The sequence below is a fragment of the Zingiber officinale genome, chromosome 7A (assembly GCF_018446385.1).
Source record: "Zingiber officinale cultivar Zhangliang chromosome 7A, Zo_v1.1, whole genome shotgun sequence".
NCBI lineage: Eukaryota > Viridiplantae > Streptophyta > Magnoliopsida > Zingiberales > Zingiberaceae > Zingiber > Zingiber officinale.
This window is the reverse complement of record NC_055998.1, coordinates 29184223-29196714: the sequence shown is the minus strand read 5'-3', so window position 1 is coordinate 29196714 and position 12492 is coordinate 29184223. Positions and strand designations below refer to the sequence as shown.

Below are 12492 nucleotides of genomic sequence, written 5' to 3'. Positions count from 1 at the left end.
TATGCTTTGCATATTTATTAATCTATGTAACACATCGTAGTTAACATGTCCTAATCTATCATGCTACAAACATAAAGACTCAAGAATATAAGTGAAAGAACTTTTATTTTTATTTATCTTAGGTATAATGGTCATTGCATTAAGTTTGAATAATCCATCAGATACATAGCCCCTTTCTACAAGTATTTCATTCTTTGACAACACAACTCTATCTGACTCAAAAACAATGCAAAAGTCATGCTTACTTAACAGTGATCCAGACACTAGATTCTTCAGAATCTCTAGAACATACAACACATTGTTCTAAGGTCCTTATCCGAGGTTATCTTCAGCATCACTTTTCCTTGGCCCATAAACTCTGAGGTTGCTGAGTTTCCCATGAACAGCTTGCCTCCATTGACTTCTTCAAAGTTGTGGAGCAGCTCTTTATTACAGTGGGCATGTCTGGTGACTCTAGTATCGATCCACCATTGTCATGGATTTGAACCAACCAGGTTCAGTTCGGAGACTACATCACAGAGGTCAGCCATTTCAGATCCCTCGTTCAGGTTAGCCTCTTGCTTATTCTTCGGCTTTCTACATTCCGAAGATTTGTGACCAGCTCGACCACAGTTGAAGCACTTCCAGAAAATTTTTTAACACCTCTTTTGGGTCCCATCTTGGAAGTCTTTGGGTTCTTACGCTTTGAGTTTTGACCGTGCTCGACCACGTTTCTTCCATAGTAGCTTGAGAGAATAGCTTTCTCTCTAAACTCTTGTTGTCTTTTTCGATACGAAATCTAACAATGAGTTCTTCGACATTTATCTCCTTCTGCTTGTGCTTCAAGTAGTTCTTGAAGTCCTTCTAGCCTGGAGGCAACTTCTCAATAATAGCAGTCACCTGGAAGGTTTCACTTAGAACCATCCCTTTTGAGTGGATCTTGTGCAAGATCACTTGAAGCTCTTGGACTTGGTTGATCACCATCTTGGAGTCAACCATCTTGTTATCTAGGAATTGACCCACTATGAATTCCATGGCCCCTGCATCCTTCATCTTATACTTCTTGTCCAGGGACTCCCAGTTTCGGTAAAGGAACATAGAATAAGTCCATGCCTCCACTGCACTGAGAGTCTATGCATCAACATCCTCAGCACGCTTGGCAGGGTCCTCGGTTAAGAATTAAACCAGATTGAGCGTGGTTAAGTAGAAGAGCATCTTCTGCTGCCACCTCTTGAAGTTCACTCAAATGAACTTCTCTGACCTTTCCCCATGGTTGATTGCCACAGTTCCAATCAGGGTGGAGGGAGCTTTAAGGTGTTGAGTCTGTTGCAACTCAACACTTTGTTTTGTGGCCATCTCCACAGAACTCGAATTTGTTTCAAGATTGTTGGACAATCTGTTGCCAAAGATATTGGGAAAATTACATAATTAAAATTACACAAAATCAATTCTAACTTATCTGTTGAAATGACCTGAGTGGATAATCTCAGGCTGCCAGTAGGTTTGGTTCTGCCAAACTTCCAGTGGTCTGAGTTACGGAGTTGATGTGATGGGTAGTAGAATTGTAGTTGATCACCGAATCGGGAAGAAAATTCGTTGACTAAGATACCGAGGCCTACGTTCACCACAGTTTCCTTGAAACATGTTCGTTCCACCTCCGGCTGTGCTTCGAGATTCTATCAGGTCGTCTATTTCCCAAGATACAATGGCAAAACCACGCACGCAACCAGGTACTGGTTGTTCGTGGAGAACTGAGAATGCACCCGAGTGTTATCACGAGCAGTTCAGCCGAACTTATGCACAACTGAGAGAGTTTTGTGAGAGAACGCGGGTGTGCAGAGGTTCGCTTCCTGCTCTTCCTCTCGCTTTCTCTTTTGCTTATCTTCCGCTTCTCTTTTTGCTCAAGATTCAGCCTCCTTATATAGGAGCTCTCACATTACCTGCAATGAATGACCAAATTATAGTCATTTAATGCTGGGTTTAATATCACCATTAATGGGTTTAATATTTTCATTAATGTTGAGACGTTACAGAATCATTATTAATGAGTTTAATAACTCCATTAATGTTGAGACGTTACGAAATCACTATTAATGAGTTTAATATCACCATTAATGTCGAGACATTACAGAATTGTCTTTAATTTTATATGAATGCTTCCGTTACACTCTTGAGTAGGTAGCAAAAAGAAATTCAAGTGACAAAATGTTGGTTCATTCACTTGGGCAAATCTTGTCTCAATCTGTCCGGCATTCAACGTACGCAGGTCGTGCTCGTACCTAAGTCAATCTTAATTCAGTACAATTCATGTCTTAGATTTGTATCCACCCTTAAGTACCTACGTGTAAAAGAATCTCTCTCTATATATATATATATATATGCTTTAATTTAAAATAATAACAAAATAAAAAAAAAACTTTTAATATAAAATTAATGATCTATCTATAATAGGATCTCTTTATCTCTACTTTTATATGTTCATATTTTCAATCATCATTTATTAAAAATTGTTCGAATTTTTTTTTATTTAAGTCTTATATGCAATAGAAAATTTTCATAGGATCCATGTGGGCATCTTGATTATTTTAAGAAAAAAAATCATTCTTTTGATATTCAAAATACAAGGCCACCTATCGCCCACATAAATGGCTAGTGACGTGTCACCATCTCATGCTCAAACCGTACCAAATCTATTCCCCGTTCTTCGTTACCACACACAGCAAATCATTGCCCGTGGCTCACGGGAAGCCCATACGTACTCTCAACAGCTAACCCCGCGGTTACTGGTGGGAATATCCTTGTCAATGATGCCTATGATTGGTTGACGATACCTTATTGCGGGCCCGCTGTATTCAATGGATACTGGAAGGCGTCCATGTTGGCATCGTAATATACCGCTTAAATGTTTTTTTCTTTATTTCGTCTCTTACCGAATTTATACCTGCTTCATATTCGCTGATACTGTGGAACCCATTCGGAAGTTTTATGTAGAATGCCAATGGCACTTAAAGTATTTTTCTCCTCCCAGTAAACACCTGTCGATGAAATTTCCCTGACTTGGCGCGCAAGGCAGGTTGGGCTTCCCCACTCAAAACGTACCATTGATTGCACATCTCACAGTTGATTCTGGGGCCCATACTTTTAAGGCAATTAGTCAAAGGAGGTGAGTGGACGTCGTGCGATTAAGCCGTTGAAGGGCGATAACAGGCAGGCGTAAACAGCAACGTTTTCAATCCGATTCCAATTAAAGCACGACCTAGGTAACGAACTGCAGAGCTGTTCTCCGACCACATCAGCCGTGACTTAATTCGGGGTGTGGCGGAGAGGAGGGATCGAAGGAAGCAGATGCGCTGGGCGGTGAGAATGGAAAGGCGACAAGAGGGGAAGAAGAATGGTAGTCGTAGGCAGTCCATAAAACGCCGCATGTGTTGAAATCTTTTGAAAAAAGTAGGGTTTTGCGCAGCCTTTCTCGATTCCTCTCCCCTGGCTCCGTTCCGGCGTATTTGGAGGAGAAGCTTTCGGTGCTTGGAGAGTTAGGGACGGCGCCGCCGCTGTTCCTTTCTCTCGGACTTTGAAGCTGCGGTAAGGTAAAGGAGAGTTTGTTTCTTCTGTCGAAAAAGTTTCTGTAAGTAGGAGAAATTTTTTTTCCCCTCTTGTTTCTTTTTATTCCTGTTCGAGATGCCAATTCTCTCCGGAATCTGCTGTGTATCCCCAAGGAAAGTGAACTCCTGGCGTTTTTTTTAATGAGTTTTGGTTGAAGTGGAGAGTTGAAAAGTTGACGTTCTAATGGGGAAACCTTTGCTGGATTTTGGTTGTTGTAAGTGTCCTTGGTGCAGGAGAGGTTGGTCTTCTAGATGGCTGTCTAGGCTCATATGATTTTTTAAATTTTAGCTTGGATTTAAGTTTGTTACTCGTTCTACTCTGTATGCTTCTAGGGCTTGTTTCCTTGACGAAGAAATTGAATAGATTGATTATGAGCAAGGGATAAGTCAACTATAGGTTCTTTTACATGAATATTAGGAAACTAATTAGAATTTGATGAATATGAAAAAACGATAAATATTTTTTAAATCTTTTTCGTTTGATGAATAAATAGGAAATATGAATATTTAAGGAGTGAATTTTGAGTGTTCACCCTCTATGACACGGACGGAGAACTAGGTAGAACCAACTCAAAGGAAGCTAATCTATTCGTCTTACTTTTGTTATTGAAGTTTTTGTTTCCTTAGTTGTACTTAATATGCATTGAGTCATTCTCTATGAACAATGAGCAATTTTTTTCTTTTCTCATATAGATGCATACTTAGGCACAGTGCTTTGAGTATCCGCTGATGTTCAATTCGTTTAGATGATGTTAACAGGTGCAAATTTATGACTTTGCATTCTACTGGGGATTCTACCTGTTTTGTTATCAGCTATTCCATTATGATTACAACTCCTGCTAAAATAGATTCTGTTCATAACTAATATTCAGCTAACAGATCATAAGGTTACAAAGCAAGACAAGATTTAAAAAAGTCAGCTTTGACAATTCAACTATTTGTTCCTTTTAGGCGAGCTTAAAGAATTTCAAGCATGAAGGCAATGGCCACATCAAATGAACTTCCAACTCCAGAGTAAAAATAACAGGGGCAGTAAGTATGCTAAGATTTCAATTTTTAGTAACTAAAGCTTTCCATTCTATTTTTAACCACTCTAGAATCTGTTAATTCATGTTTCAACAAAACCCTAGACGTCTGATTACTTTATCATGATATTGAACCAAATGTGGTTCCTTAATAAAATTTTAAAGTATTGAAATCATTGGCTGTGATACTAAATATGCCTTGTCTTCTCTGCAATTACTGATTTTACTCTGGTCATGCCCCTAATCACATTTATAAGGAGTGCTGTTTATGCCAAAATTTCCAGACTGCTCTTCCTATTTGTGGGTATATTTAGTGTTAATTTTTAACACTACCCAACAAACTTGTATAGAGGGCTAGGATTCATGTGGACTGCATATAATTGGGACTACAATCACATGGTAATGTTGAAGAACTCTGCTTGACAGCCCAAATATTGAATTTGCACATTTTGAGGTATTTTGATAATTGTGTGTTCATGTAGGACAAGTGAACACCATCCAGGAAATATATGGAGTAGAAATAGCTCTTTTATTCTGTTATTAATCTTTGAGATTTTTTTCCCCCACAATCCACTGAATAATGTTGTAACTTTTCTATGGTTGGAAATAAGTATAGAGTTGATTGCTTATTAATTGAGAGTTTCCTTCTTTGTTTTATGTCCAAGGTCCCTTTTCCTATAATTTGTCATGGTTGATTGCAGATCATGTTGAGGGCAAAGCAATTGGGCTCTCTGCCTCACTATGCTCGGCAATTATATCTTAATGGTACGAGAAATGGTTGTGCAGAGAGTGCTAAAGGCACTTGCTCAGATGATGAGGCTTGTGTTCCCAAAATAGAACAAGATAGAGCCATCAAAGCCACTGCAGTAGGTGTTGCTCCAACAAAATCTGGTCCGCCCTACTCCCAAAATGCAGTAGGCCCTATTAGCCAGCAGAAGTCCAGCTATATAGTCTCAGCTAAACATGTTATCTCCTCTTCGTCCTCCCTGAGATCTGACTCAAGTCCTCCAAAAGCAGGTCCAGACAGTTTGAATGCTTCTGCAAAGATTGACGTGGTTGACACATCTAAGATTACAACTGGACACTTTGTGAAGACAGGTATTAGAACTGTTGGCATTTTATCTGACAAGACCCGAGAAACAAAATCAAATCTACAAAACAGTGTTCTTGATATTAAGGCATCGCACGAGATTATAACCTCAAATGGCAAGTTACATGATATTAGTGTTGCTGGTATTAACACATCACACAAAGCTATAGTTTCTAATGGCAAACTACATGAATTCAATGTTGCTAAGACTAAATCGTCATATGAGACTGTGCCTTCTAACTACAAGTTAGCTGATACATCTGATTGTTCCAAGAGGATAGATGCCCTCAACTTCTATTCCAGTTGTTCCATTAACACTGTAGACAAACCTGCATCATCTGCTAATGCGAGTGTTAAGCAAAATGGTATGGGTCTGATTGGATCATCTGTTGGTACTAATGGTGTTTCGTCTGATGCAAAATGCCAAAGACAGTCTAGTCGGCAAAAGGTGAAATTTCATTCTAATGACCTCTCCTCTGAATTAAAGCCAGGAGGGACCTCCGAAAAGAAAATGACAGGTTCATCTATGGAAACTGCTGGATCCACCAATAGGTTCCAGAATCCAGTCAGATATGCAAAGGCACATGTTGGAAGTTATCCATCTGCTAATCGTAAGGCAAAATCAGGATATGTGATTGATCTATATCGCCAGACTTTGCAGCAGTTGAAATGGGGATCAACAGCTAAAGAGGCTTTGAACAATCTGCAACACAAGATCAATCCATACCAAGCCAATCAAGTGTTGAAATCACTCAATGATCACTTTATGGCTCTTGAATTTTTCAAATGGTTAAGATCACAACCTGGGTTTAGGCATGATGGGCACACTTACACTACCATGATTGGCATCCTTGGACATGCTAGGCAATTTGCTGCAATGAGAAGAGTCATAGAAGAGATGGCTGCGGATGGTTGTCAACCGACTAAGGTAACTTACAACCGTCTCATACATGTTTATGGCCGTGCTAATTATTTGGATGAAGTTGTCAAAGTGTTCCTGGAGATGCAGAAATTTGGTCACCGGCCAGATCAAGTAACCTATTGTACACTCATTGACATATATGCAAAAGCTGGCCACTTGGAAGTTGCGCTAGATTTATATCAGAAGATGCAAGAAGAAGGCATCTCACTGGACACTTATACATGCACTACAATGGTAAATTGTTTTGCAAAAAGTGACCATCTTTCTGATGCATTTAATATGTTTCATGAGATGAATGGACGAGGTTGTGAACCTAGCCTTGTTACTTACAACATTATGATCCATCTTCACGCCAAACGCAAAAACTATCCCAAGGTGGTGAAGCTTTATAAAGAAATGCAGGTTGCTGGTTTTCGTCCTGATATGATTACATATAGCATTGTGATGGAGGCCCTAGGTCATGATGGTTATCTTGAGGAAGCAGAAGCCGTTTTTAAGGAAATGACAAGGGATTGGGTGCCTGATGAACCTGTATATGGGCTTTTGGTGGATTTGTGGGGTAAAGCTGGAAATGTTGAAAAGGCTCGGGCATGGTATCAAGCAATGCTTGATGCTGGTCTGCAACCTAATGTGCCTACGTGCAACTCATTGATAAGTGCATTTCTTAAGGTACACAGTTTCACCGATGCCTATGATTTTTTGGTAAACATGCTAGGACTGGGATTGGTTCCTTCTCTTCAGACATACACCCTTCTCCTCAGCTGTTGTACTGCAACACACGAGATGGGCCCTTGTTGCGAGCTCATGGCCATCACAGGCCATCCAGCTCATTCTTTTTTGCTGTCTTTACCAGATCCAGAACCAAACGGAGAGAATGTCAAGGCACATGCGAGTGGTTTCTTCAACTTGGTGCATAGTGAAGACAGGGAGAGCAAGAGGGGGCTTGTGGATGCCATTGTTGATTTCCTTCGTAAATCAGGCCTCAAGGAGGAGGCTGGACTGATTTGGGAGGTAGCTGCAGAGAGAAATGTGTACCCTGATTTGGTCAGGGAAACTCAGAGGTCTAATTGGAACATCAATCTCCATGTCATGTCCGAGGGCACTGCCATTACTGCATTGTCCCGGACACTTGCCTGGTTCCGCCGACAGATGCTTGCTTCAGGCGTATGCCCGCAACGTGTTGAGATCATCACCGGCTGGGGTCGTCGTAGCAGGGTAACTGGTTCGTCGTTGGTCAAGCATTCTGTACAGGAGTTGCTGAATGCTTTCAACTTTCCATTCTTCACTGAAGATCGCAACTCAGGTTGCTTTATTGGGCAGGGGGAATTCCTTAACAGGTGGCTGCTTAACTCTTATGTCGAACGCATGCATTTGTGGTAGCTATTTATTTTGCCTTCAGGGATTGTAACCCACAACAACAATTTTGTTGAGCAAACTTATCATTGGTTAAGCTTGTTTAGAAGGCTATAATAAATCGAATTGATAATATTTATTGCTATGTTTGTTTTCCTGACTAGAATTTCTTGTGCAGCATAGCCCAAAAGTTTTATGTTAATTGTGTGCTATAAGAACCATTATTGCACACTGCTGCTACATCTCGTAATATTCTGGTTAAGGTTATTGATTTACATGAAGCTCAGCACATTTATTGTCAAGCTTCTCTGCGTTGCCTCTGTTTGTTTTCCGGATGAGAATTCTTGTATAGCATAGTTTACAAGTTTCATGCAACCTTTTTTAAAACTATTTCACGTTATAATACTTTAATCAAAACTATTATAATAATGTTTGATAGGTAAAATAAAAAAGAATAATAAGCTCTTTTGATTTTTGCCTATTTAATTAGAAATGTCGACAAGAAGCTTCGTTTTTCTCGCAATCAGATCGTTAACTGCGATACCAAAGTCCTTCGTTTTCCACCCTTTTCTCTTCCAGAAATTCAACGATGGCTTCTGCTACAATTGCGCTCTCAGCTGCGACATCCACCTTCTTTGCAACCAGAAGAAGATTCAATCTCTGTTCATCTTCTTCAACCTCAAGGAGCCCTTCGATCTTCCTTCATTCCCCCACAAAACCCTCCCACCCATCAAAAATCCTACCTTTCGGACCAAAGCTTGCTTCTTTCAACCACTCTCTCGTCTCCTCCTTTCGATCTGTTGTCTGCAATGGTTCTTCGACGACATGCTCGTGTGAAGCTGCTGCAGAAGAATCGAAGCGGTCCGGGCTTCGAAGGCTTCTCCTGATCGCGGTGGTCTGGAAAGCTCTCGCCTTTGCTTGTTGCGGCGCTTCTCTGGCCGCCGCCGCCACCGCCGCCGACTCCATAAGAGCATCCGGTTTCGGGTTACAGGTGGCGACTGCGCTGAGACGACTAGGTTGGGCCGATGAACTCGTCGTCTTCGTTCTCGCGACTCTCCCAGTTCTAGAGCTCCGCGGCGCCATCCCGGTCGGATACTGGATGCAGATCCATCCCCTCGCTATCACAGTTCTAGCCGTTCTAGGGTTCGTGTCACTTCACTTTGCCCCGATTCGCAAATTTTCCCAAATTCACCGAAATCTGACTCCTGATACGATCTGTTCTTCCGCAGAAACATGGTCCCCGTGCCATTCCTCATCCTCTACTTGAAAAAGTTCGCATCTTTCGTCTCCCAGAAGAGCGATGCAGCAACCCGGCTTGTTAACCTTCTGTTCGAGAGAGCCAAGGAGAAGGCAGCGCCGGTGGAGGAGTTCCAATGGCTGGGTCTGATGCTGTTCGTTGCGGTGCCATTTCCGGGCACCGGAGCTTGGACGGGAGCCATGGTCGCGGCGATCCTCGACATGCCGTTCTGGTCGGCGTTCTCTGCCAATCTTGTCGGCGTGGTTCTTGCTGGATTGCTGGTTAATCTGCTGGTGAATCTCGGATTGAAGTACGCCATCTTGACTGGTTTTCTCCTGTTTTTTGCATCCACTGCCATGTGGTCTGTCCTGCGATCGATTAAGAAATCGATCGATGCAAACTGATGCATGTCTAATTCTTCGCAGCATTACATGTTCTTCGAATCCTTTCACAGTATTATTATTTTGTTTTGATCATATTCACCATTTTTTTCCTATAATCCTATCTATTCGATCTATCTCATGACCAAAAGGAAACTAACTGCATTCACAGAAGCTAAGATTGTAGCTGTATATTAGCAGTCATCAAGAATAACCTCTACGGTTAGAAATATACCCAGAATTTCCCTGTAGTATACAGGAGCATTGCAAAGAATCGAACAATGGACCAAAATTTTAGTCTAACGTGAACTAATCTTGTTGATCAATGCGGATGTTTAGCCGTCTCAGCCATATCGAGTGAAGGATCATATGGAATGCGTCGAACCTTTTCGGCGGGCTGTTCACCACAAAATGCCTTTGCACCAATTCCCCTCGCCTCTTCATCATTATGTATTGCCTGGAAGAGATGCCGGATAGAATCGTCTTTATGTTCGGGATGTCCTCCACTGCCACCTGCACCGAGAAGGCCTTCCAATTGAGCACATCGCTGAATGGCAACACATAGTGATCGTTGATCGTCACCGGAACGCAACCTAGGTAGATTGCCTCCGTAATGCGCGGGCTTGCAACCTCATATCCGCTCGGGCAAAGGCAAAACTTGCTCTTCCTCATCATGTCGTAGTAGGACACCCCCTTTGGGAGGTACTCATGGACTTGGACATCTTGGTCTTTGCCCTTCCATGCTTTGAGAAGCAAAGGTCTCACAGGACCGTGATCGCCACCGGCAAAGAATGCGAGGATGGGACGCCGGGAAGCTGGTGGCCCTCCCATCATGCTCGAAATGTCATCGGTCTTCAGGTTTATTTCAGGGAGCGATACATCTTTTGCAGGATTGAAGCCTTCCGATGTGTTTGCATTGCACAAGGCGCGAATGGAAGAATTGTAGAGGAGAGGAATAGCTTGGGAAGTATAAGGCCCCTGCAATGCATACAAGCACAACTCACATAATTCATCAATGATCAAATCTAGAATCAAACTATACAGATAAAGGAGGAGGCCAATTAGGCTTTAGGTTCCTCGTATTACCCAATCGTGACACGAGAGCATGAAATGATCGGCACCGAGACTCCTGTTCCAATACGGATACTTATCGGAAACGACATTGATATAGTCGGAAATGGTTCTAATTAATGGCGACATATCGTGTGAATTCGGCTTGTAGATCAACTTCACCATCCTCACAACACTGAAGGGGAGAAAGAAAACATGGGCTAAACTAGGATCCCTGATTCGAAAATGACTATCCAAGTCCATGCTATTGATGAATCTTCCTTCCGAAGAATATATACTTCGACAAGGTCCATCATGGAACAAGGGCGGTTCTCCTTCTTCGTACACATAGACTTTGAACAATTTCTCCATTTCCAAATAACTCCTACAAGAGAAAATTATTTATTATTATTACTATTAGTATTATTTATCGAAATGGAATCTACAAAAAGAAAAATTAAACTAACTAATTAACCTTGGTCACCTGTGAAAAGCATAAGCATTCAGATACGATGGGCCTTGTGGAACATAGTCTTTGTCGAGCTCTTCCACTTCTTTATTCAATGATGCTTTTTTGATAGAAGCTCGAGCTCTGGCTAAGTCATGTTCAAGCTTGTCTAATTTGACATCTCTTCTTGTTTTTCCTTGTAAAGTCCTAGTGTCCATCTCAATATTGTACCCAATTGGTGATATTGCCTAACAAAAATAAATAATAATAATAATAAATCCTAAATGATAAATTTAGAGAAAGAAAAACAATATGAAGTAAAACATTGAAGATTAAAAGAAATTATATAAAAAGTATTTTTATTAAATTATTTGTGTCCATGGAAGCATTTCCATTTACACGAGAGAGTGAAATTTAAGTAAAGAATGGAGTTTCAGATTCTATCACGACTCCAAATCTTTCTTATATATATATATATTTTTTTTGTCTCCCATTTGTTAAGAAAATAAATAAATTAAGTGAATGACAATTATAAAGAAAAAGGAAAGATATAAAAGAAATACAGCTAATGAATCAGAAGACGTTACAATACAGAAGAATGTGTGTATTAAAATCTCTCTTTCTTTCCCTCAACAAAATCATAAACTTTCCTTTATTAAAATAATTAATTTATTAATTAATTAATGGAGGAAAAGGAAAAAAAATAATTACCAAAACAACATCGGAATAAACAGAAGAAGAACTCACAGGCTCCGGCGCCGGGCTCGGGGCGCCAAGCTTCAACTCCCCTCCTCCACTACTACCGTCGCCGCCGTCGCCGCCGTCGCCGCCACCACCACCATCACTACCGCCGCCGCCGCCGCCGCCACCATCAGGAGGAGGAGGAGAAGGAGGAGGAAGAAGAGGAGGAGGAAGGGAAACATAAGAAGAGGAAGCCCAAGTTGAAGAGGACTTCGAGTCCACAGCAAGGATCACCATGGACACCAAAACCAGAGGAAGGAAAACAGCCACCGTCACCGCCGCCAACTTCGCTCCTCTGCCGCCGCCATGGAAGAGAAGCGTGCGAGGTGAGTCCATGGCGTCCTCGCGGCCTTTGGAATCCTTCCCTCCCTGGCGTCATAAATAGCAGGTGACCTCGAGGGTAAGGAGGGAAGACGCCAACTACGAGCGTGTAACTTAAGAAGGCTTATTATTTAATAATATTAATTATTATTATTCTTCATTTGGAAAGGAAGCCGTCCACGGCCAAGTGGCGCGAACTGAGTCGCCAAGAGTCGCGGCGAGCTAGACACGAGGCAGGGTGAGTCGCCCCACTCGGCGAGCGAACGCGAATTTACGAGCATTCATTTCATCGTATCCGATTTGGGTAAGGTAAACTACAAAATTGGTTTTTTATTAAATGTTTT

At 41.6% G+C, this 12492-nt stretch overlaps 3 protein-coding genes across 5 annotated transcripts; 2 read left to right on the top strand and 1 right to left on the bottom strand.

Annotated features, from left to right (window-relative positions):
• Nucleotides 1-3184: 3184 nt before the first annotated feature.
• On the top strand, nt 3185-8116 carry LOC122001250 (pentatricopeptide repeat-containing protein At1g74750-like). 3 transcript variants are annotated; one of them, XM_042555902.1, is made up of 4 exons: nt 3210-3566; nt 4275-4340; nt 4533-4613; nt 5308-8116. In XM_042555902.1, exon 4 carries the CDS (start codon nt 5311-5313, stop codon nt 7996-7998), a length of 2688 nt encoding a protein of 895 aa, XP_042411836.1. In that variant the 5' UTR covers nt 3210-3566; nt 4275-4340; nt 4533-4613; nt 5308-5310; the 3' UTR covers nt 7999-8116. The 3 variants fall into 3 exon arrangements, with proteins under 3 accessions (XP_042411835.1, XP_042411836.1, XP_042411837.1); XM_042555901.1 differs by lacking the exon at nt 4275-4340 and having other exon boundaries at nt 3185-3566; XM_042555903.1 differs by lacking the exon at nt 4275-4340 and having other exon boundaries at nt 3210-3561.
• A 351-nt stretch (nt 8117-8467) lies between these two features.
• Nucleotides 8468-9684, top strand: LOC122001249. Its single transcript, XM_042555900.1, has 2 exons — nt 8468-9114; nt 9201-9684. Exons 1-2 carry the CDS (start codon nt 8561-8563, stop codon nt 9610-9612), a joined length of 966 nt encoding a protein of 321 aa, XP_042411834.1. The 5' UTR covers nt 8468-8560; the 3' UTR covers nt 9613-9684.
• A 6-nt stretch (nt 9685-9690) lies between these two features.
• On the bottom strand, nt 9691-12196 carry LOC122001247 (probable glycosyltransferase At5g03795). The gene is made up of 4 exons (XM_042555899.1): nt 11834-12196; nt 11123-11334; nt 10675-11023; nt 9691-10566 (listed from the first exon to the last, which is right to left on the bottom strand). The coding sequence occupies exons 1-4, from the start codon at nt 12161-12163 to the stop codon at nt 9898-9900; spliced, it is 1560 nt and encodes a 519-aa protein (XP_042411833.1). The 5' UTR covers nt 12164-12196; the 3' UTR covers nt 9691-9897.
• Nucleotides 12197-12492: the final 296 nt, after the last annotated feature.